The sequence below is a fragment of the Pongo pygmaeus genome, chromosome 1, assembly GCF_028885625.2.
Source record: "Pongo pygmaeus isolate AG05252 chromosome 1, NHGRI_mPonPyg2-v2.0_pri, whole genome shotgun sequence".
Taxonomy (NCBI): domain Eukaryota; kingdom Metazoa; phylum Chordata; class Mammalia; order Primates; family Hominidae; genus Pongo; species Pongo pygmaeus.
The window spans coordinates 197,708,759-197,733,328 of NC_072373.2; the positions used below are offsets into that span (position 1 = coordinate 197,708,759).

The 24,570-nt window shown below is 44.7% G+C and overlaps 1 protein-coding gene across 4 annotated transcripts in view; it reads left to right on the forward strand.

Moving 5' to 3' along the window:
* Positions 1-5,587: 5,587 nt before the first annotated feature.
* AK2 (adenylate kinase 2) overlaps positions 5,588-24,570 on the forward strand; it is a 28,895-nt gene continuing 9,912 nt past the window's right edge. The window contains exons 1-5 of one of the 4 annotated variants that reach the window (XM_063666261.1): positions 5,678-5,818; positions 10,823-10,940; positions 17,901-18,026; positions 20,759-20,869; positions 21,001-21,095. In XM_063666261.1, the coding sequence (XP_063522331.1) occupies positions 17,952-18,026; positions 20,759-20,869; positions 21,001-21,095 (281 nt within the window). In that variant the 5' untranslated portion in view covers positions 5,678-5,818; positions 10,823-10,940; positions 17,901-17,951. Of the gene's footprint in view, positions 5,819-10,822; positions 10,941-17,900; positions 18,027-20,758; positions 20,870-21,000; positions 21,096-24,570 lie in introns of all 4 variants that reach the window. The other 3 variants (XM_054464026.2, XM_054464036.2, XM_054464052.2) reach the window with 3 other exon arrangements.

Sequence of the window (24,570 nt, forward strand, 5' to 3'; positions counted from 1 at the left end):
TCTTTTCCTTTCTTTTCTTTTCTTTTCTTTTCTTTTTTTGAGACAGAGTTTCACTCTTGTTGCTCAGGCTGGAGTGCAATGGCATAGTCTCGACTCACTGCAACCTCCACCTCCCGAGTTCAAATGATTCTCCTGCCTCAGCCTCCCGAGCAGCTGGGATTACAGGTGCCCGCCACCATGCCCAGGTAATTTTTTGTGTTTTTAGTAGAGACAGGGGTTCACCATGTTGGCCAGGCTGGTCTCAAACTCCTGACCTTAGGTGAACCACCCACCTCAGCCTCCCAAAGTGCTGGGATTATAGGTGTGAGCCACCGTGCCCGGCCTCTTCTTTTTTTAGACGGAGTCTCGCTCTGTCGCCCAGGCTGGAGTGCAAGTGGCACAATCTCGGCTCATTGTAACCTCCACCTCCCTGGTTCAAGAGATTCTGTTGCCTCAGCTTCTCAAGTAGCTGGGACTACAGGTGTCCACCACCACACCCAGCTAATTTTTGTATTTTTAGTAGAGACGGGGTTTCACCATGTTGGCTAGGCTGGTCTTGAACTCCTGACCTCAAATGATCCGCCCACCTCAGTCTCCCAAAGTTCTGGGATTACAGGCGTGAGCCACTGTGCCTGACCAATCATAGTCCTCTCTGGGAGGGCTAGACTGTGGGAAATGTATTAATAGAACATGGAGGAAGAGGGCAAAAAATTGTGCTTCTTAAGGGCAGGCACATTTGAAAGAGAAAAAAGGAGGAAGAGCTGAGTTGTGCTCAGTTCATTCTCCCCATACTCACTAATGAGATACAGGTTGAGTATCCCTAATCCAAAGTGCTTGGGACCAGCAGTATTTCAGATTTTGGATCATTTTCAGATTTCGGAATATTTGCGTATACTTAATGAGATATCTTGGGGATGGGACCCAAGTCTAAAATATAAATTCATTTATGTTTTACATAGACCTTATACACATAACCTGAAGGTAATTTTATACAATATTTTTAATAATTCTGTGCACAAAACCAAGTTTGTGTATACTGAATCATGGGAAAACAAAAGTGTCTCTTAGACACCCATCTGGAAAATCTGTGGTTGTTTGGCGTCACCATCATTCATGACTCTGAATTTATATGCTGTATCATTTTTCTTACACTTATTCACATTTATCAGTAAAAAAAAAAAAAAAGACCATTAATACAGTGAAAAAATAATGTGTTCAGGGTAAATAAGCAGCATAGTAGCATCATCAAAATAATACCTGGAGATGCTGAAAAAACTCTGTTGTATGTCTGTGTTTTGACTGCGACCTGTCACGTGAGCTCAGGTGTGGATTTTTTTCTTTTTCCTTTCTTTTTTTTTTTTCAGAGACAAGGTTGCTCTGTCACTCAGGCTGGAGTGCAGTGACACCATCATACCTGGCTGCAGCCTCCAACTCCTGGGCTCAAGCAATCTTTCCACCTCACCCTCCCAAGTAGCTGGGACTACTGGAGTGCACAATCATGCCTGGCTAATTTTATTATTAGTAGAGACCAAGTCTCACTAGATTGTCCAGGCTGGTCTCAAACTCCTGGCCTCAGGCAATTCTCCCACCTCAGCCTCCCAAAGCGCTGGGATTACAGGTGAGAGCCACCACACCACCTATTAGTGTGGAATTTTCTTTCTTTCTTTCTTTTTTTTTTTTTTTTTTTTGATACGGAGTCTCGCTCTGTAGCCCAGGCTGGAGTGCAGTGGCGCAATCTTGGCTCACTGCAACCTCCGCCTCCCAGGTTCTGGTTCAAGCAATTCTCCTGCCTCAGTCTCCCAAGTAGCTGGGATTACAGGCATGCGCCACCATGCCCAGCTAAGTTTTGTATTTTTAGTAGAGACAGGGTTTCGCCATGTTGGCCAGGCTCGTCTCGAACTCCTGACTTCAGGTGATCCGCCCGCCTTGGCCTCCCAAAGCGTTACAGGCGTGAGCCACCACACCTGGCCTACTTATTCCTTATATCTAGATTACCCAACGCAGCCCTGGCTCCTATCACTTCCAAGACCTGTGGTTGTACAACTGAATCCTCCCAGCGAATTTTGTTTTTGCTTGATGTAGCTAGAATCTGTTTCTATTGCTTGTATCCAAAGAATATATACTAGTTTCCTATGGCTGCTAGTTTCCAATTACCACAAACTTGGTGGTCTATAACAATGGAAATTTATTACCTTAAAGTTTTGGAGGTCAGAAGTTCAAAATAGGACGTATGGGGCTAAAATCAAAATATCTTCAGGGTCATGTTCCTCTGGAGGCTCTAGGGGAGAACCCATTTCCTTGCCTTTTCTGACTTCAGAGGCTGCCATCATTTTGTAACCGAAAAGCAGGTTAGTTGCTCACAACATTCAGAGTCCAGTTAAAAAGAGCAAGGTCTGGGACGAAAAAATGAATTTATTTTGAAGCTAGCTTGGGGAAGGGGCACGAAGCATCCTGCCTTAAATGTGCCACTTCCCTTTTGGAGCAGAAAGTGGGCCTTTTATAAGGTGGTGGGAGGAAATGAGCAGGGGAAGGGGGTCTCCATTAGCTCTGGCGGCTTATCTGCTGGGCAGTTGAGTTAGTGCCTTCCTGGGCAGAAGTAAGTTATAAAAGTGGCCAAATGGACATGCTTTCAACATTCCCTCTTGGTGGGTGTGAGTTCGAAGCAATTCCCCAGAGGGTAGAAGTTCCAAGGTGAAAGTTCCCTAGCGGGCATGCTTTGCTCTGTTGACTTTCCAAGAATTAGACAAACTTGCCTTGAAGGGAGCGTCTGGTGAAGAAGCTGGTAAAATTTCTTCTTTAGAAAGTCAAAGAAATTTGACTTTCTAAAGGATTAAATCAGAAGTGGGAGCAGGAAGAAAGGAGAAGAGAAAATAAATTTTAAAAGGAATTGGCCAGACACGGTGGCTCACTCCTGTAATCCCAGCACTTTGGGAGGCCGGAGACGGGCAGATCACCGGAGGTCAGGAATTTGAGACCAGCCTGGTCAACATGGTGAAACCCCATCTCTACTGAAAATACAAAAGTTAGCCGGGGGTGGTAGGGGTCCCCGTAATCCCAGCTATTCAGGAGGCTGAGGCAGGAGAATCTCTTGAACCCAGGAGGCGGAGGTTGCAGTGAGCAGAGATTGCACCACTGCACTCCAGCCTGGGTGACAGAGTGCGGCTCCGTCTCAAAAAAAAAAAAAAAAAGACTTGTGATTCATTACACTTCAAAGTGTATTGAATAAATCTTACACTTTGTGTCTTTATGGATAGTCTTCCTTACCTTCCCTCCTGGGAGCCCCAAGTCTTGTCAGAATCACTATAGGGATTGGTGGTAGAAAGGGAAGGCTGCTCCTATTCGCCTTGCCTGGTCCCTGTGCATAGAACATTTCAATAAACTCTGGTCTTATTGGACTGAAGTGAATTTTGGCCACAGAGAGGCTTCCTGCAGCTTGTTTTCCCATCCATCTCCCCATAAGCCCTGTAATCTCTAGGGCACCTGCTTGTCATCCTCAGTTGTTTTTGTTTTTGTTTTCAGAGTCTTGCTCTGTCACCCAGCCTGGAGTGTAGTGGTGCCATCTCAGCTCACTGCAACCTCCGCCTCCCGGGTTCAAGCGATACTCCTGCCTCGGCCTCCCTAATAGCTGGGATTACAGGCATGCGCCACCACACTGGGCTAATTTTTTTGTAATTTTAGTAGAGACGGGGTTTTGCCATGTTGGCCAGGCTGGTCTCGAACTCCTGATCTCAGGTGATCTGCCCCCCTCAGGCTCCCAAAGTGCTGGGATTGCAGGCGTGAGTCACTGTACCCGGCCCATCCTCAGTCTTAATTGTGAGTCTGCTACTGTGTGACTTTGGTCACTACGTATCTTCAGGCCTCAGCTTCCATTCTGAAAAATAGACATAACAATCCTTTCTTCCTTCAGTGTCATTGGGAGTATCCAACAAGATTAAGCAGGTACACTGTAAAAGTCCAGCGTGGCGATGAGAAATGAATGTTTACTTCTGTGTGGTAAGGAAGAGACCACGGCTGGCCGGGCACAGTGGCTCACGCCTGTAATCCCAGCACTTTGGGAGGCCCAGACGGGCGGATCACGAGGTCAGGAGATCAAGACCATCCTGACTAACACGGTGAAACCCCGTCTCTACTAAAAATACAAAAAAAATTAGCCGGGCGTGGTGGCGGGCGCCTATAGTCCCAGCTACTCAGGAGGCTGAGGCAGGAGAATGGCGTGAACCCGGGAGGTGGAGCTTGCAGTGAGCCGAGACCGCGCCACTGCACTCCAGCCTGGGCAACAGAGCGAGATCACGTCTCAAAACAAACAAACAAAAAAAAGAGACCACAGCTGAAGGGATTGCAAATTCATCATCAAGATGTAGAAAATGAGTTGCTTGGAGCCTGTGGGGAAACGTAATTGTTTCATTACACACTCTTAACTAAAGGTCCAAAGAGGCCCTTGGGGCTGGATGAAACTTTCACACACCAAAAAGCTGTAGAAATTATTTTCCTATCCAAGAGGGTCATCTCTTTTGAGAAAAACTATCTTTTCCTGACTTTAAAAGGTTAACGTTTTTCTTATTATAAAGGTGAAACTTGTTTTAAACTTATTAAGTTTTTAAACTTATTAAGAATTTACTATAGAACTTTAAAAAATATATTAAAATGTACAAAGGAGAGGTGCTCCTCTAATCACACTACACAGCGGTCTACACTTGTAACAAACAAAATCAGGATTTTCTGGGGGGGGAGTGGGACGGAGTTTCACTCTTGTTGCCCAGGCTGTAGTGTAATGGTTTAATCTCGGCTCACTGCAACCTCTGCCTCCTGGGTTCAAGCAGTTCTCCTGCCTCAGCCTCCCAAGTAGCTGGGTTTACAGGCATATGCCACCACTCCCAGCTAATTTTGTATTTTCAGTAGAGATGGGGTTTCATCATGTTGGTCAGGCTGGTCTCGAACTTCTGACCTCAGATGATCTGCTCGCCATGGTCTCCCAAAGTGCGGGGATTACAGGCGTGAGCCACCGCGTCCGGCCAAAATTCGGATTTTGTTGTAACTGAAATTTTGTATCTTGCTTGGCTAACATTTTCCCGCATGATTAAATTATCTTATACAAATTTATATACTTATTCCAGGATACAAATTTGTTGCAATTTATTTAACCAATCTCTTATTGTTGGACATTTGGAGTATTGCCTTTATTTTATGGTTTTTCTCGGGCTTTTGGGCTAAGTGTTGCAATTAACATCTTTGTTACACGAATCTTTACTCATATCCTTGATTTTATCCATTGAATTCGTGGAAATGGAATTGCTGGACCAAAGAGTATTTGAAATATACTGCCAATTTGTCTTCTAAGAGTGATTTTACCCATTTAAACTCCCACGCGCAATTTAATAGGATTTCAATGTTGTTGCTGGTGTCATCAACTGTCAAATGCCGAAGTATACCTTCCCGCCTGACCTCCCGTCCTCCTTCGTGTTTTCCCGCCCACTCCGCACACCCGCCGCCCTTAGTCCATGCTGGCCCGCCCCTTCCTTATCCCGCACCAATTCCGTCCAATCAAAAGCAAACTTCCTCAGTATCGCCGTGCAGTTGGTAAGGTGAAGTGTCCGTCGTGCTCAGGGGCGGGCGGAACGGGCTGACGGACGCGGCGCTGGGCCAGTGTGAGCGGCGAGTGGGACGTGCGAGGCGTGCGTGCGTTGACCTGGGAAGCACTGGACCTGTGAGGTGTGCGAACTGGTGGCAGTGAGAGACTTCGGCGGACATGGCTCCCAGCGTGCCAGCGGCAGAACCCGAGTATCCTAAAGGCATCCGGGCCGTGCTGCTGGGGCCTCCCGGGGCCGGTAAAGGCACCCAGGTGAGCGGCAGGACTGGGCTTGGCGGCGGAGCCTGCTGAACTCCAAGGTCAAGGCGGCCGGAGATCTAGAAGCCCTGGACCTGCCCGGAGCGGGCCGGGGACTAAGGCCTGCGGGGAACGCTGGCTGGGGTCTCGGTTCTGGTGGGGCATTTCGGGGAGGGTCCAAATTGGAGGTCGGGGCAGTTTGAGTTAGGATTGGAGTGCCCGAGGGATTCAGTGTTGAAGTGTTGGGTTAGGGAATGTGAGGGCTGATTAATTCCACTAAGGGTCTAGAGACTGGAAAGGTTTGAGGGGTAGAGTGAGCCCTGGGCCGAGGCATCTAGATTACAGGCTGAATGGAGGCAATTAGCTTTATGGCCCAGGTTTCCTGCGAATTGGAGGTGAATTGTCCAGAATCAGGGTTACATTCCAGGCACTGGAGGTCGGGAGATTTTGATAATGATTTATGACTTAGGGGGAGGGGAGAAGGAGCATCTCCAACACGTGGGGCAGAGTGAGAGCTGACATGTGCTTTGTGAGCCAGTTGAATTGAGATGGGAGGAAACCGAAGGCTCTCCCTGTTTGAAAGTTGGGGGTGAATGTGTAGAACTGGTTTATAGCCTGAAGAGCCATGAGTCGCAAACTTTGAGTAGTGTCCACAATAAGGGTTGGGAGTGCTCATGGGACCTGGCTTGGAGTTGGGACCTGAGGCTACTGAAGGCTAAGCAGCTTGGGATGACTCAAATGATTTTAGATGAAAAGGAACTTGAATTTTTTTATTTTGCTTTTATTATTTTTGTTTGTTTATATCTTCCTTCCCTTTGGTTTTTATTTATTTTTTCCTTTTTTTATTTTGTTGTTGTTTGTTATTGTTGTTGTTTATAGGGAACTTGAAATTTTAACTTTATCAATCAACAGGTTAAAAAACAGGCCCAGAAAGGTCAGGTGGCTTTCCCAAATTAGTGAAATGAGTTTCATGAGCCTGAGACCTCAGGAGCCATGGAGTTAGAGTCTGAAGTTACCATCTGCCCTAGCAGGCAACAGGGGCCTCACTTGGGATCTGGGACATAATGGGGCCATAGATTAGGGTTGGGATCGATGATCTCATTTCGGATTTGGAAGCCCACAGGTTGGATTATTGATGTCCCCTTCTTGCTTGGGGTCTGGCATTGCCCCTGGGGCCCTAAGCCTCTGGCTCTTGCCTGTTGTTAGGCTCCAAAGAGGGAAGTCTGAGCTCCCAAATGAAAGGGAATCTGAGGACTGCCCTGTGCCCGCTTTTCTCTTCCTAGCACTTGCAAAGTTTTAAAAATCTTGGCAAACAGACCATCTTACTCATTCTTGGTACCCCTTGTGGCACCTAGCACATTACTTGGCCCTTGATGGGGTTAGTGGAAGTGGATGAATGTCACAGATTAATGTGGGTGATAAGGAAAGAAGTTCTGGAACACTCCATTCATTCCTGTGACCTGGGCACTAGGTCAGAAAAGACAACTTTCTTTTCTCTCCACAGACTGAGATGATTCTTATTTGGAGCTTACCTATACCTGATCCCTTTATCCTTTATCCTCAGCGTTGTTGACATCTCTTTCCTGTTGCTGCCACACTCATTTATTGGGTAGTCTGCAGCTTAGGGAGGTTTAATCTTAGACTCTGCAGACTTTTGCTGTGAGTGATCAAGTATAAACAGAGTAGCTCAAGTGCTTCATTGTTTTTCTTTTTCTTTTTCTTTTTTTTGAGACAGGGTCTCACTCTATTGCCCAGGTTGGAGCGCAGTGGTGTGGGAGTACAGGCACATGCCACCATGCCCAGATAATTTTTAAACAATTTTTTGTAGAGACAGGGTCTTGCTATGTTGCCCAGGCTGGTCTTGAACTCCTGGACACAGGTGATCCTCCTGCCTTGGCCTCCCAAAGTGCAGGGATTATAGGCACAAGCCACTATGCCCTGAGATTTTTTTCTTAACTCATATTGAAGTTAAAAATTTCAGTAATTATGGAACGGACAACCTATACTAGTATAGTACTGGGACAAGGGTTTTATAATTTAGCAAGCTATGTAACTTCTGAGCCTCAGTGTTCTTACCTGAAAAATGGGGATAATACCTACCTTGCTCATTCAGCATTTCATGAGCACCTAACATTGGGGATAGAAAGCATCGGGCAAGACTGATAAAGTTCTTGCCCTCATCAACTAAACATTCACAGTGATACTGGAAGATTATGATATATATATGTGTGTGTGTGTGTGTGTGTGTGTATCAAGCACCCACAACCTAGATGACAGCCTGTTATATAGTAGGTACTCAATAAATTTTGACTCCCTTTTATCTTAGTAACACATCTCCCTTCCCCTCCTTCAACTTGGATGTGTTTCAGTGTAAGACATGATTTATTCAGGAAGTTTAGAAGAACATTATACTAATGAGTTGATTGATAAGGGTGCATGATGGTCAGAGTTGGTCAGAGAAGGCTTTGTAGAAATAGAGGAGATGTGATTAGAGCTGGGAGTTGAAAGGATAAGATTTACACAAGTCATTTAACCTCTGTACACTTTCCAGAGTTGGAACAATAGGAATACTGGTGGTTGTATGTATTTTTGTGGAGTTTAAAAAAAAGTTCAAGTCTGGGCAACATGGCGAAACCCCATCTCTACAAAAAAATGCAAAAATTAGCCAGGCGTGGTGGTGCATGCCTGTAGTCCCAGCTATTCAGGAGGCTGAGGTGGGAGGATCACTTGAGCCTTGGAGGCAGAGTTTGTAGTGAGCTGGGATCTCACCATTGCACTCCAGCCTGGGCAACAGAGTGAGACTTTGTCTCAAAAAAAAAAAAAGATTTTAAATCAGAGTTTGCAGATGGTAGCCTACAATAACATTTAGCCTGCAGACACATCCCATACACCTTAACTTTTTATTATGAAGAATTTTGAATACACAAAAGAAGACAGGATGGTATAATGAGCCCTTACCCAGCCCCAACCATTAACTGGTGGCCATCGGTTCTCCAGCCATTCTCCCTTTACAAATTATTATAAAGCACCTCCCAGGTATCGTAACATTTCATTTGTAAATAATATTAGTATGTATTGCTAAAAGATAATTTTTAAAAACATAAGCATAGTATCCTTTAAAAAATCAACAATTTTTATTCAAATTTTCTTTTGTGTTACCAATGTGATAATTTTAACTTTCTTTTATTTATTTATTTTTTTACAGACAAGGTCTTACTCGGTTGCCCAGGCTGGAGTATAGTAGCCCAATCATAGCTCACGGCAGCCTCAATCCTCCCACCTCAGCTTCCTGAATAGCTGGGATTACAGGTGCATGCCACCATGCCTGGCTAACTTTTCTAGTGTTTTAAAGATGGGGGTCCTGCCATGTTGTTCAGGCTGGTCTTGAACTACCAGGCTCCTCCCTCAGCCACCCAAGTAGCTGGGACTACAGGCGTGTGCCACTGTGCCCATCCTTTCTTTTAATTTATAAGTTCCCCTTCTCTTTTTTTCTTGTGGTTTTGACGAAGAAATTGGATTTTTTTTTTTTCTTTTTGAGACAGAGTCTCGCTCTGTTGCCCAGGCTGGAGTGCAGTGGTGTGATCTTGGCTCACTGCAAGCTCCGCTTCCCGGGTTCATGCCATTCTCCTGCCTCAGCCTCCCGAGTAGCTGAGACTACAGGTGCCTGCCACCACACCCGGCTAATTTTTTGTGTCTTTAGTAGAGACGGGGTTTCACCGTGTTAGCCAGGATGGTCTCGATTTCCTGACTTCATGATCCGCCCACCTTAGCCTCTCAAAGTGCTGGGATTATAGGCGTGAGCCATCACGCCCGGCCCCAGAAATTGGATTATTTTTCCTGGGAGTATTATACCACTCTCTGGGAATTTTCAGTTGTATTCCTCTGATGTACTTAACATCTTCCTCTGCCCTATTTCCTGTAAATTGGTGGTATATACTTAATTCAATTCAGGTTCAATTTTTTGGCCCAACTACTTCACAGGTGGTGGGTGCTGTGCTCTCCCTGAGGAGGCACATGGTATTTGCTTGTCTCTGTGGTGTTTATAGTCATGCTGTTCAGTGTCTAGGTTCAGTAATTCGTTATGGATGGTGAAATGGTGGTATTCTAATTATGTCGTTCCCTGGTCATTTATTAGCTGAAATATTTCTATAAAGAGAAACTTCCCCTCATTTACTGTTTCGTTACCCCGTGATATGGTTGGTATAGAAAAGTCAGGATAAATGCTTGATTTATTCTCTTTGTCAGCTTTCAAAATAGTAAGTTGACCACAGAGCGTTTTCGGTTATGCAATTTCTCTTAAAAATCCAGAGCTCAAGTTTCTCTTGAGAAACCAGAAGACCTGGCAGTGATGCCTCCATTCCAGTGTAGCAGCAGTCACTTGCAGTTGTGTGGCATTGCTGCTTTGGATGGTCTGTGTGTCTTCCTGTCCCCTGCACGGTCCTCTTCACTGCCTGTTGCTTACATTTGACTCATTTCATACAGTTGCATTGCCTGCTTGGCTCTCATTGGCAGATGTTTGCAATCTTACATGTAAAATCCCTAACCTGGGGTTAGTGCCTAGTGCCTGCTCAGTAATGTTTGTTTTCTTCCTGCTATACTTTGTTATACCTGCGTAACTCAGTATTTTATGTGCTTTATATTGCATGACTGAAATAATGTTTCCTTTTAAAACTCCTCACTTTTAACCAAAGTAGTTAAATATTTCAAAACTGCTCGCTTTTGCATCAATGTAATGTTTTAAAACATCTATAATACCTGGGTTTGTTATTTTATTTAAATAACTTTATTTCCTTGCCTCCCTTTTGGGGTTGGATGCTCCTTCGGTGTGGTCAAAACCAAAGGTATGTTTCTTGGTTTTTTTGCCAACCCCTCCTCGTTTCTTCCATGTGTCAAACTTATGCCCAATTCTTCGAGGCCAGGCACGCTTAGGCAGTCTTATGGGTCAGATGCATCAGTTATGTCATTGCAGTGATACTTGCAACATCTCTGAGACCCACACTCTTATTTCCCCTTTTACAGTTGGAGAAACTGAAGTTTGAATGGCTTGTTCTCTAGGCTACATAGCAAGTAATTTACAGAGCTTGCATCTGAATGTCTCCAAAGCTCCTGCTCTTTCTGCTGCTATCTACTGCCCCAGGTTAGATTTTTCTCCTACCCTATGCATGTCAGGAGGGTGTAATAATTACAACATAGTCACCCATTGCTCAGTTATGTGACAGACCCCCAAGCTAAAGATTTTACATGCATCATCTGATTTAATCCTATAACACTAGGAGATAGGTCCTTTTTACTAACAGAGAAACTGAGGCTCAGAGGCTTTATCTTGCCCCAGGACACACATGTAGTAAGTAGCAAAGGTAGGATTTGAACTCATGTCTGTCTGACTCTTGAGTAGTCATTATTTTACATTGTTGCTGTGTAATCTAGATGAAGAGGCAGAAATGAATATGAATGGAAAAATACATACAAGTGCAGGGTGCCACGTGGGAAGCATCAGATGAATGAATGTTGGGTTAGTTCAGGGATAGAACAAGAACTACAATTTGCTGAAGTTCTCCTATTCATCCTCCTATCCACCCAGTGAGGTTGGTAATGATTTCCTCAGTAAGTTAAGAGACAGCTGAAATGCAAACACAGATTTCTGTGATTAAAAAAAAAAAACTTAAGCTATAAGATACCTAGAAAAAGTGAACAGCTTGATTTATTTTACAATGTGAACAGATTTGTGTAGCTTACACCCATTATCAGGAAACAGAATATTGCCAGCACTTTGAAATCCTCCTTGTGCTCCCTTCCAGGAGGATAGCCACTAAGGCTCTGTGGGTTGTTTGTCTTAAAGCCTTATAGTGTCATGGCTAAGAGCTAGGGCTTGGTAATCTGGCCTGTTGCCAGTTCTTTTACTAGCTCTGTGATCTTGGGCAATTTAGCCCCTGAGTTTCATCTGTAAAATGCAGTTAAAAATAGTTCCTACCTCATGGGTTTATTATGTATTATACATACTAAGTACCGTAAAACAATGCATGGAAAACTGCTTGGCATGATGCAGATGCTCAAAGTTAGCTAATGTTAATACGAATCCTTAGCGGAAGAAGGGGTAGTTGGGGAGGTGTTTTTGTTTTAGGAGACAGGGTCTCATTCTGTCACTTAGGCTGGAGTGCAATGGCACGGTCATAGTTCATTGAAGCCTCGAACTCCTGGGCTCAAATGGTCCTCCCACCTCAGCCTCCTAAGTAGCTGGACTACAAGTACCTGCCACCATGCCCAGCTAATTAAAAAAAAAAAAAATGTAGAAATGGGGTCTTGCTGTGTTGCCCGGACTGGTCTCAAACTTTTGGCCTCAAGTGATCCTCCCAAAGTGCTGGGATTACAGATGTGAGCCACTGCTTCCAGCCCAGTTAGGCTTTTGATGGGAGAAATGTACTCAGAAGTGTGCTACAGAAAAGGCTCAGACCAATATTGGAGCAAAGAGGGCATTCCTGTGGAGTGAGGAGCTTGTGTTGAAGTCCTTGGAGAGGCATTTATGCTGCGTATTTGGGAACCATGCATAAGAGCAGTTTGTCTGCAGTGGTGCAGGATGTAAACACAGGGCACTTGTGGAAGTAAGTTGGGAGGGCTGGGCAGGTTTTAGAAGTTGATTGTGGAGGGCAACTGAGTGCCAGGCTAAGATATTTGGACTCTTCCCCTATTGTACCACAGAGATGTTGAAGGCTTCGGAATGTGTACGTTTTGGAGGGTAGGTAGCATATCCAACAGTGTTTTGAGATATGATTCTAGCTGCATGTGTAGGAACATTGACAGCAGGAGTGACAAAGACTGGAGGCACAAAGGTGATTGTGCCAGGCATAGTGATATGCGCCCATAGTCCCAACTACTCCGGAAGCTGTGGTGGGAGGATTGCTTGGGCACAGGAGTTTGGGGCTGTAGTGTGCTCTGCTCATCAGGTGTCTGCACTAAATTCAGCATCAGGCCAGGCACGGTGGCTTGCGCCTATAATTCCAGCACTTTGGGAGGCTGAGGCAGGCAGCTCGCTTGAGCTCAGGAGTTGGAGACCAGCCTGGGCAACATGACGAAACCCCATCTCTACAAAAAATACAGTAATTAGCCGGGCATGGTACTGCATGCCTGTAGTCCCAGCTACCTGGGAGACTAACGCAGGAAGATTGCTTGAGCCCAGGAGTTTGAGGCCACAGTGAACTATGAACATGTCACTGCACTCCAGCCTGGGCAATAGAGTGAGACCCTATCTCAAAGAAAAAAAAAAAAGTTCAACATCAATATGGTGACCTCCCAGGAGCAGGAGGAGACCACTAGGTTGCCTAAGGAGAGGTGAATTGGCCCAGGTCAGAAAAAGAGCAGGCCAAAATTCCCATGCCAATGTGTAGTGGGCTAACACTTGTGAAGCCACTGTGCTCCACCCTGGGCAACATAGCAAGACCTCATTTCTAAAAAAACATAAGAAGAGGATGAGAAGACTGGTGAATTTGGGATTAAACCAAATCTCTAGGACCGATAGTTTCCCTTTATTTCCTAGTTGTCAGGCCCTATGCTGGATGTCTTTGCATACGTAATCTTATTAAATCCCCACAACAGTTCAGCAGATAGACACTGTTTTCTGTTCTATGGATAAAGAAAACGAGACCTTAGAAAAGGTAATGTAATTCGTTCAGGATGACACAGTGAATAAACGGTAGAGCCCGTTTCCTAACCCAGATCTGTACCACTACAAAACCCAGTCTCTGCCACTACATCAGGGCTTCACAAACTGTATCCATCAGAACCTGAGGTGCTGCTTGAGAGCCACTCAATCATAAACTTTAAAGGTGGGCCTAGGAAATGCCCTAGATGATTGCTAATACACTGAAATTTGAGAACTGCTCAGCCCACCGTGCTGTCTCTCTAGTGGTTTTAGCATTCCCATTAATTACCCCAGAGTCCTCCACCCCACACAGAGTTTTCATAGAGGTAATGAGCCTGTTTCTTGGGCTCAGCAACAGTTTTTGACTGACAGCAACAGACTATGACTGAGTGTGGGCTTCAGACCCCTGCTCTTCAAAGTGTAGTTTAGAGCCCAGCCACTCATCCAGGCCGGGAAGCTTGCTTAAAATGCAGGTACTTAGGCCTTACCCTATTGAACTAGAATCTGCTTTTTTTTTTTTTTTTTTTCTTGAGATGGAGTTTCACTCTTGTTGCCCAGGCTGGAGTGTAATGGCATGATCTTTATCTCAGCTCACCACAACCTCCGCCTCCCAGGTTTAAGCGATTCTTCTGCCTCTGTCTCCCTAGTGACTGGGATTATAGGCATGTGCCACCACGCCCAGCTAATTTTGTATTTTCAGTAGAGATGGGGTTTCTCCATTTGGTCATGCTGGTCTTGAACTCCCGACCTCAGATGATCCGCCTGCTTCGGCCTCCTAGAGTGCTGGGATTACAGGCATGAGCCACTGCACCAAGCCGCAATTTGCATTTTAACAGCATTCCTCCAGTGATTTAGAGTCTGCGAATGGCTGCTCTAAAGCATAAGTTTGAAGTGTGAGGGGACTATAATAAAGTTATTTCATTAGGTTTCTGCAGCCTATAAATAAAGAGTAATGCAAAGAAGAAAGACCATGGAAGGAAGCCTTTTATTGATTGAATGCCTGCTGCGTGTCTGATGTTTTGGTACTTTATTTCATTTATCCTCATAAGAACCCTGTGAAGTAGTCATTATCCCCACTAAACTGATGAGGAAACTGACACTCTGAGAAGTTAAGTGCTTAGCCCAAGATCACACAGCTACTGAGTGCCTTAGCTAGGAATCAAGTGTAAATCTGTCTGACTTCAAAACCTATACGTGCTCTTTACAGCCTACCACATTGACTCCCAGGCAGCCAGCAGGAAATGAAGGAATTCGTTTTCTTTTCTTTTTTTTTTTTTTGAGACAGAGTCTTGCTCTGTCACCCAGGCTGGAGTACAGTGGCGCGATCTCAGCTCACTGCAACCTCCACCTTGCAGGTTCAAGCAGTTCTCTGCCACAGTCTCCTGAGTAGCTGGGATTACAAGCACCCACCGCCACGCCCGGCTAATTTTTGTATTTTTAATAGAGACGGGGTTTCACCATCTTGGCCAGGCTGGTCTTGAAGTCTTGAACTCCTGAGCTTGTGATCCACCCGCCTTGGCCTCCCACAGTTCTGGGATTACAGGCGTGAGCCACCGTACCCAGCCAGGAATTAGTTTTCTTCCCTATTGGTGTGTGTTCTTTCATCTAGCTGTAGAATCCAATCACCTGGAACAGCGCATAAGAGTCCTGCAGTTTGGGAGTGATAAAAATAGAACAGGTTCTGTGCTAACAGCTCTTCCCTGTGGTGTTTTGGTCAGCCTTTCCACTTGAGCAAGCCTGACCTCCAAATTGTTTACCCAGGTTAATTTCAACAGCAATGAAAAAGATTGGCAGAAAGCACTCTCTGGATGTATGGCCACAGTGCCAGCCTGGTTTTTCATTGTCAGGGCTCCTGACATTCACTGGTTTTGCAAAGTACAGAATTTTGGTTTTTTGGGTTTTTTTGTTTGTTTGTTTGAGACGTAGTCTTGCTTCTTTGCCCGGGCTGGATCTCGGCTCGCTGCAACCTCCACCTCCTGGGTTCAAGCAATTCTCTTGCCTCAGCCTCCCAAATAGCTGGGATTACAGGCACATGCCAGCACGCCCAGCTAATTTTTGTATTTTTAGTAGAGATGGGGTTTCACCATGTTGGCCAGGCTAGTCTTGAACTCCTGACCTCAGGTGATCCACCGGCCTCGGCCTCCCAAAGTGCTGAGATTACAGGTGTGAGCCACTGCACCTGACCCAGAGTACAGAGGTTTTTTTGTTGCTGTTTTTTTGGTTTTTTGTTTTTTGTGAGATGGAGTCTTGCTCTGTCTCCAGGCTGGAGTGCAATGGCGCAATCTCAGCTCACTGCAACCTCCAACTCCTGGGTTCAAGCAATTCCCCTGCCTCAGCCTCCCGAGTAGCTGGGACTACAGGCATGCGCCACCATGCCCAGCTAATTTTTTTGTATTTTAGTAGAGACGGGGTTTCACCATGTTGGCCAGGATGGTCTCAATCTCCTGACTTTGTGATCCACCCGCCTTGGCCTCCCAAAGTGCTGGGATTACAGGCGTGAGCCACTGCACCCGGCCAAGTACAGTTTTTAATGCCTTCTCACTAGATTCCATTTTGCTATGAAGTCATTTCTTTGCTTTAACTGAATTGGTCCATTAATTACAAACCAGCCCTATCTATGTACCTTTTATTGTGTGCACCTGAGCATGCACCTAAGAAAACTCCCAATTATATAAAAATTAGCCAGGCATGTGGCGTGTGCCTGCAATCCCAGCTACTGGGAGGCTGAGGGAGGAGAATCACCTGAGCCCAGGGAGTTCGTGGCTGCAATGAGCCGTGATCGTGCCACTGCACTCCAGCCTGGGTGATAGAGTGAGACTCTGTCTCAAAACAAAAAAAAAAAGAAAAGAAAACTCCCAGTGAACTGATTTGTTGGAATCAGGATCTAAACCTACTTAGTTTATAAAACAATTAAACGGAAAAAGCTAAGATTGAGCTCCTTGAACTGATTATATTCCTTATAAATTCTGCATTCTTTTTTTCCCACTGCAAAGCCAGTGTTGAGCTGTCTAGGGTCTCTTCCTGTTCTAATTCTGCATTCTCATATATAATTCACCAAATATGAGCTCTTTAAGTACATAGTCTATGCCTTTTATTCATCTGTTTCCCAGGCTCCCGACAGGGTTCTTGGGAAAGGCATTAGTAAATGTTTTCTTTTTGTATGAATGAATATAGCATTAGGACAGGGGTTATGGTAACAGCCAGTGCCCACTGAGCGCTTACTATATGCCAGGGCCTGCATATACTGAATTCTATATAATCTTCTCATCAACCCAGTGATATAGATACTATTACCATCTCCATTTTACTTAGAGGAAATTTGAAACCTAGAAAGGTGAAGTGACTTCTTAAGTCAATTTTACGTAATGGTTAGTGGACCTGGAGTCTGCAAACCAGGCAGTTTAACTCTCAAGCCTGTGCTCTTGACCAAAACACTATAATGTCTCCTAAAACTAGTATGTAAATGCTTATTATTTGCCAATTGCTCTTTGTATATATCTCAGCTAATCCTCACAGCTACCTTCTGAGATGGAGCCTTTTTTGCCTTCATTTTAAACAGATAAGGAAACTGAAAAGTGAGGTGGCCACCATAATACAGCTACTTAGTGACAGGGAAGGAGGAAAACCCAGTTCTGCCTGGGGGCAAACTGCTCCTAGTTGCCTCCCTGACCCAGTAGCTGTAGTACAAGACAATTGTACATTCATCCCTTTGGCAAATGTTTATTCAGCACATGTTATGTGCCAGGCGTTGTACCAAGTGCATTATATACATGATCTCATTTAAACCTCGCAGCAACCATGTGAAGTGTTGGTACTATTTTTATTCTCTTTTTTTTTGAGACGAAGTCTCACTGTTACCCAGGCTGGAGCTGGAGTGCTGTGGTGCAATCTCGGCTCACTGCAGCCCCTACCTACCAGATTCAAATAATTCTCCTACCTCAGCCTCCTGAGTAGCTGCAATTCCAGGCGAGCGCCACCACACCCAGCTAATTTTTGTATTTTTAGTAGAGACGGGGTTTCCCCACGTTGGTCAGGCTGGTCTCGAACTTCCGACCTTGTGATCCACCCATCTCAGCCTCCCAAAGTGTTGGGGTTACAGGCGTGAGCCACCATGCCCAGCAAGTCTTCCTACTTATAATGGGGAAACTGAAACTTATGTGTCACTAGTGTGTTGAGTGGAAATAGTGATAATAACTAATATTTATGACTGCTTCCTGTGTGCTAGTTGTACTGTTTTAAGTGCTTTACATATATTATTTCATGTAATTCTTACCATAACCCTATAATTACTGTATGTTAGAATGTAATATAAGGTACTTTTATCCCCATTACAGGTAAGGAAGTAGGCATTTGCCCAAGTTTACATAGCCAGTAAGTGGCAGAGCCAGCTTCACACCTAGGCAGTCTGACTCCACAGCCTGTAATGTAACTGAATCTTGGTTTTTATCTTCCTCTCCATAGGCACCCAGATTGGCTGAAAACTTCTGTGTCTGCCATTTGGCTACTGGGGACATGCTGAGGGCCATGGTGGCTTCTGGCTCAGAGCTAGGAAAAAAGCTGAAGGCAACTATGGATGCTGGGAAACTGGTAGGTTTGGTGGTACTAATGAGTGTTGATATTCCTCAGAATCTAGATCTGCACTGTCCAATATGGTAGCCACCAGCCACAGGTGGCTATTTAGATTAATTTAAATTTAATTAATGTAAAAATCATTTCCTCATTTGCACTAGCCATATGTCAAGTATTTACCAGCCAACACTGATACAGAACTTTCCATCATCAAACAAAATTCTGTTGAACAACCATGTGCTAGAGGGTGTTTTAACAAACTGGCAGATTATAGGAAATTTTTTTTTTTTTTTTTTTTTTGACAAAGTCTCACTCTGTCACCCAGGCTGGAGTGCAGTGGCGCAATCTTGGCTCACTGCAACCTCCGCCTCCTGGGTTCAAGCGATTCTTGTACGTCAGCCTCCCGAGTAGCTAGGATTACAGGCACCTGCCACCACGCCTGGCTAATTTTTATATTTTTAGTAGAGACGGGGTTTCACCATGTTGGCCAGGCTGGTCTCAAACTCCTAACCTCAGGCGATCCACCCTCCTTGGCCTCCCAAAGTGCTGGGATTACAGGCGTGAGCCACCGCGCTTGGCCTTATAAGACTTTTTAGAGTGCAAGTTATTTTGTTTGTTCTGAATTTATGGCACTCATTCATAGTATTCCTGAAGTTTTTCTGTGCTGATGTGTTTTGTTATATACCCAAATTTTAGAGCCAGAAATGAAACTGCTGTCCCTAGGCCAGAACTCAGAGATGTATTCAAGAGAGGATTTAGGAAGTCACAGAAGTGTTTTTTAACCTGCTTTATGGCTCTGTGTTCTGTTTCTGTAACAAAGCAATTACTTCGCAGTTGTGACAAAGGTAATCCTTCTTATTTGGGGACTATAATTGCATTTTCTCTCTTTTTTTTGTTCTGAGACCCAGGCTGGTGTGCAGTGGCGCAATCATGGCTCACTACAGCCTTGACCTCCTGGGCTCAAGTGATCCTCCCACTTCGGCCTGATGAGTAGCTAGGATTACAGGCACACATCACCATGCCCTGCTACTTTTGTTGTTGTTGTTGTTATTGTTGTTGTAGAGATGGGGTCTCACTGTGTTGCCCACACTGGTTTTGAACTGAGCTAAACCCAGGAGCAGTCCTCCTGCCCCAGCCTCTCTAAGTGCTGGGATTATAGGTGTGAGCTGCCATGCCCAGCCACATTTTCTCCTTCTTTAGGCCAGTTGACCTGATTGGACAAATACGATCTATTATTTTCTGGCACTAATCAAAGATTGCTAGATTAATTATAACTGAGTTATTCTGGAACTTGGCCTCTGAGAATCACCTTCAGAAGTCATTTTGTGCTTGGTCTTCTGGTCTTTTTTTATCTTAGAATGTTGGTTGGGGAAGGAGCTGGGCTTTGCTTTAATCCTCAAGTTACCTTCTGTTAGGCTTTGAGATTCTGTAGCTCTATCAAATGATACCTCTGCCTGCCCACCTGCCTGCCCATTTCTATCTAGTTTTCCCTTCATGTAATTGAATCTCTGAGTCAAACCAGAAAGCTAGATATTTTGGACTTTGAGTCTTGACAGAAGACTCTGTACTAAGAAAAAATTGAGATGTGGCAATGAGATTGCTTATCTCCAACCTTCACTTAGTTACAGAGTGTGTACTTTGTCCCCAAGTTCACAGTTAGCACCAAGAAATAAGAGCATTAGCTGCCAAGATGAGCAGGCTTCACTACAGGCTGGAGACTTTTCTTTCTATAACAGCCCAAGAGAAAAACCAGTTTCTGAAAACTGGGAGAAGTCCTTATTGGGGTTTTAGAGAGACTCAGAAGAATATTGGCTTAGGGCTGGACATGGTGGCTCACTCCTGTAATACTAACACTTTGGGAGGCTGAGACAGGCAGATCACTTGAGGTCACCAGTTCAAGACCAGCCTGGCCAACATGGTGAAACCCCGTCTATTAAAAATACAAAAAATTAGCTGGGCATGGTCGTGTGCGCCTGTAGTCCCAGCTGTTTGGGAGGCTGAGGCACGCGAATCACCTGAACCTGGAAGGCGGAGGTTGCAGTGAGGGGAGATTGTGCCACTGTACTCCAGCCTGGGCAACAGAATGAGACTGTCTCAAAAAAAAGTGAGGGAAGAGTGTTGGTTTGGCTCTTCAGTTCCTTGGTTCTGACCCAATCTTCCCAATTCAGTGAACTTCTCTGTTTCCTCATGTCCACGATGGCCCAGGTGTGTAACCAAGTACAAACATCAGTCACGTTACTGTTAGCCTAATGACAGCTGTGGAACAGGGAAAGCTGATGCCTGTGTTTTGGTCAACCCCATTCTCTCCTGGCACTCTCTCAGGTGGTCTCTCAGCCATTTGTCCTCACATTTCCTGTGCCTTGAGGATCACTGATTGCTGATAAGCTGTTATCTGACAGTTTGGACTCTCGACTCTAGTGGCAGGAGGAACCTTCAGGACCTAAGATACAAAGCTCTCCTGGTGAAGTAACAAGTAATGGAATCTGTCTTCCCTCACCCAGATTTTTGGGATACAGGGGAATTTCAAGAGACGAGAGTGTGTATTTGGCAACCACAGAGATAAAATTATGAAACTGGATCTTCCAAATGGAGCCATTTCACATTTGCTCTTATTTTTGCTTCTTTGGGTCCAAGAAAACTTGCTGTTTAGTAATAAGGTTATATACATAAACTTTTGGCTGTGGAGTTGGGCTAATGTCAGTCACCTAGGTAATGGATTTAACCAAGGCTATTTTGTTCCTAACTTCCAGGTGAGTGATGAAATGGTAGTGGAGCTCATTGAGAAGAATTTGGAGACCCCCTTGTGCAAAAATGGTTTTCTTCTGGATGGCTTCCCTCGGACTGTGAGGCAGGCAGAAATGGTGGGTAGCTTAGTTTTTATACTACTACTGCATGAGACCAAACTCTTGTCCTTTGTCTTTCTTAATTCCTTTGAAGGAGATGGGTCTAACTAAGCTCTGGTAGCTTAGGTGGGCCACACATTCTTTTACAGCTCGATGACCTCATGGAGAAGAGGAAAGAGAAGCTTGATTCTGTGATTGAATTCAGCATCCCAGACTCTCTGCTGATCCGAAGAATCACAGGAAGGTATTTGTCCCTTGAAGGTGCCTTTTCATGCTTCTCAGAGCTTTCTCAAACTCTGAGAATTCCTCTTGCCTAATCCTGGCCATGAAGCTTAGTGCCATTTCAACATGGATTGATTTTATATGGTGACATCCACTGAAGTGGTGAAATGGGATAGGGATATGGAAAGAAGAGCGAGGGATTTGAAGTCAGACAGCATCTCATTCTTGTCACTTTTTTTTTTTTTTAGGTGGGAGTCTAACTCTGTCGCCGAGGCTGGAGTGCAGTGGCGCAGTCTCGGCTCACTGCTACCTCCACCTCCTGGGTTCAAACAATTCTCCTACCTCAACCTCCCAAGTAGCTGGGATTATAGGTGTCTGCCACCAGGGCTAGCTAATTTTTTTGTATAGTAGAGACAGAGTTTCACCATGTTGGCCCGGCTGGTTTTGAACTGACCTCAAGTGATCCACCTGCCTCGGCCTCCCAAAGTGCTAGGATTACACGCTTGAGCCACTGTGCCTGGCTCTTGTTGCTTTTTTTTGAGACAGAGTCTCACTCTGTCACCCAGGCTGGAGTGCAGTGGCGCAATCTTGGCTCACTGAAACCTCTGCCTCCCCGGTTAAAGTAATTCTCCTGTCTCAGCCTCCCGAGTAACTGGGACTACAGGCATGCACCACCACGCCCGGCTAATTTTTGTAGTTTTAGTAGAGACAGGGCTACACCATGTTGGCCATGCTGGTCTCAAACTTCTGACCTCAAGCGATCCACCCGCCTTGGCCTCCCAAAGTGCTGGGATTACAGGCGTGAGCCACTGTGCCTGGCCTCTTGTCACTTTTTAACTGTGACCCTAGGCACATTTCTTAACCTCTCTGAGGCTGTTTCCTCATATGTAGAAGCGGGTTGATAACCTGCTTTGAGAAGCTATTTCGCTTGTTAGGTAACATAAAATGCATAGTTCAAAGCCTTGCCTGTATTAGGTGCTTAAGAAATGTTAATTTCTTTACATGTGTATCTCCTCCATTTTAGTGCTCCTTAAATCTGATTTCAGCTGGAGTTGCCATACTTTGCTGTAGACTTTTTATTAATTATAAAAATAATATAACCATCTGTACAAAGTTTAGAAAATGGAGGAAGAATTTGCTCATAGTACAGCCACTTTGTGTGTGTGTGTGTGTGTGTGTGTGTGTTTTAACGTTTGTTTCTCTGTAATAGCATTGAACACAGAAATGCCTCTGCTTCTGGACACGTTTGTTCTGACAGACCAACACTGCTTTAGGCTACAGTTTTCTCTACCCTATTTCACTAATCACTGCCATCTGCTTTGTGCCTTCCAGAAGTATAACAGAAGTTTTCAGCTGCAAATGGACCCTCCATTCCCTTCTTTATTGTGGGTTGTAGCTTTTTTATGTCTTTATCATTTTAATGGTGTCTCAGGAAAGTGGTCAGCCAACCATCTTGAACCAGACATCCATGACCATTACTTTTAATTGCTGTGTGATATTTCACAGTAGGTAAACCATTGTTTACTTATTTCCTTATTGTTGTACGTTTGTGTTTCTTCCAGATAGGCACTGTTAAAATGATACTATGGCCATCATAATGCATGTAAATTTTTGGATTAGGGAAAAAATGTTTTCTTATTTCAGACATTATTACTTTGATTTCCTAATGAGGTTGAACATCTTTTCCATGTGTTTGTAGTCCATACCTTCAAGAAGAGAGACAAACATGTGAATAGAAAGTACAGGGTTAGCACTATTATCCTGGAAAGCGATATGAAATACAGTGGGCTCTACCTTATATTCATTTTCTTTTCAAATGTCCAGGTTACATGTCTCCGGCTATTCCATAGGCTCCTTTAATGCAGGAACTTCTGTTTCTTTGTATCCCCACTGGGCACAGAGTAGACAAAGTTGATGTAGGTCAAGAAGCAGTAGGGTTAACAGTAAAGACATCACCAGGCCTGGGGTCTCTGAGGCACTAAGCACGTATTAGCAGAACCGGGTGATACTGGAGACCTTTGATTCTATGGGCCCAGCTTCCTGAGTACCTGCCTCCTGCATAGCATAGTACTAGACCCTGGGAGCAGAGGACCACGAGAGGCTCTAGGATAACCATATAGTAATGCCCATCTCTGACCTCAGAGAGTCATATATGAAACTTGGGCTGTTCAGTGTAGTAGGAAGTCCAAGAAGAAAGCCTGGGGACAGGGAAGAAAGGCTGCCTAGGATAGAGATAACATTAAACTCTTCCTCGATGAAGAGTATTTCAGTGAGCCTTTCCCAGAAGGGAGGAGAAGCCGGAATGAGTATGGGTTGGGCTTTCACTGAGGCTAGTAGCAGACATGTCTGCCCAGTGGTCTGGGGGCAGGAAGGTAGAAGGACTGCTGTTGAGAAGAGCTTTACTGGGGAGATCTGCCAAACCAAAGAGGGTAGACTTGACAGAGTTCAGGACTCATGAGAGATTCTTGAGCCACTGGGTGTTGTGGCAAAAACAGTATTCTAAGAACATTAGCTTGGTCCTGGTGTACAAGGTAAATTAGGGCAAGGAGAAACAGATAAGGATACCATCTAGGAGCCTGTTTATGATCCACATGATGTGATGGAGATTTCTAACTGAGGTTGGGTGGGAGAGAACAGAGAGATTCTGAAGAACAAACAGCAGTATTGCTGTAAAGGGTGAAACAGAGAAGATTCAGTCCCTCCATTTGGAAGTAGGTGGTTAGTGTGACTTCCTCCCTCACAGAGAGAAGGACCCCCTTCCTCACAGAGCATGTCACTGCTGAAGGTGTTTTTCCAAGTTTACCCAGCAGATGAGTGGCAGGGTTAGCCCTGGAAGCCTGCTTTCTGCCTCCTAGTCCAAAATGTTGATGGTTAGAAGAAAATGAGGCAGGAACTAGTCAGTTTAATACGGATCTTTTTCTTTTTCTTTTTCTGTTTTTTTGTTTTTGTTGTTGTTGTTTTTAAGACAGAGTCTCACTCTGTTGCCCAGGTTGGACACAGATGTCAGCTGTTTGAAGATGCTGGGGAATGCACCCCGGACCTCACACAGGATCTTTTTCAAGTCTGAAATGATATGGACCCATTGTAACAATCTTCTGAATTAGCTCTGACCTGACTTCTAGTAATTTTGAGTCATTGTTCTGTTTCTTGAATATGAATAGTTGGTGGTTGTAGTTTTTGTTTTTAACTTATTCAATATTGGCTCTCTCAAATCCTAATTATCCTACCAGTTGGCTCCCCGGTATTATCTTAATACCTGGTACCATCCCAGTTTTGTGGATGAGAAAACAAGTGTTTAAAGTGTCACACTGAATGTTGGGCACAGTGGTTCATGCCTGTGATCCCAGCATTTGGTAGGGACCTGAACAGGAGGATTACTTGAGGCTGGGAGTTTCAGACCAGCTTGAGCAACATAGCAAGACCTCATCTCTACTGTAAAGCAAAAAAAAAGTTAGCCAAGTGTGGTAGTGTGCACCTGTGGTGGTGGTCCCAGCTAC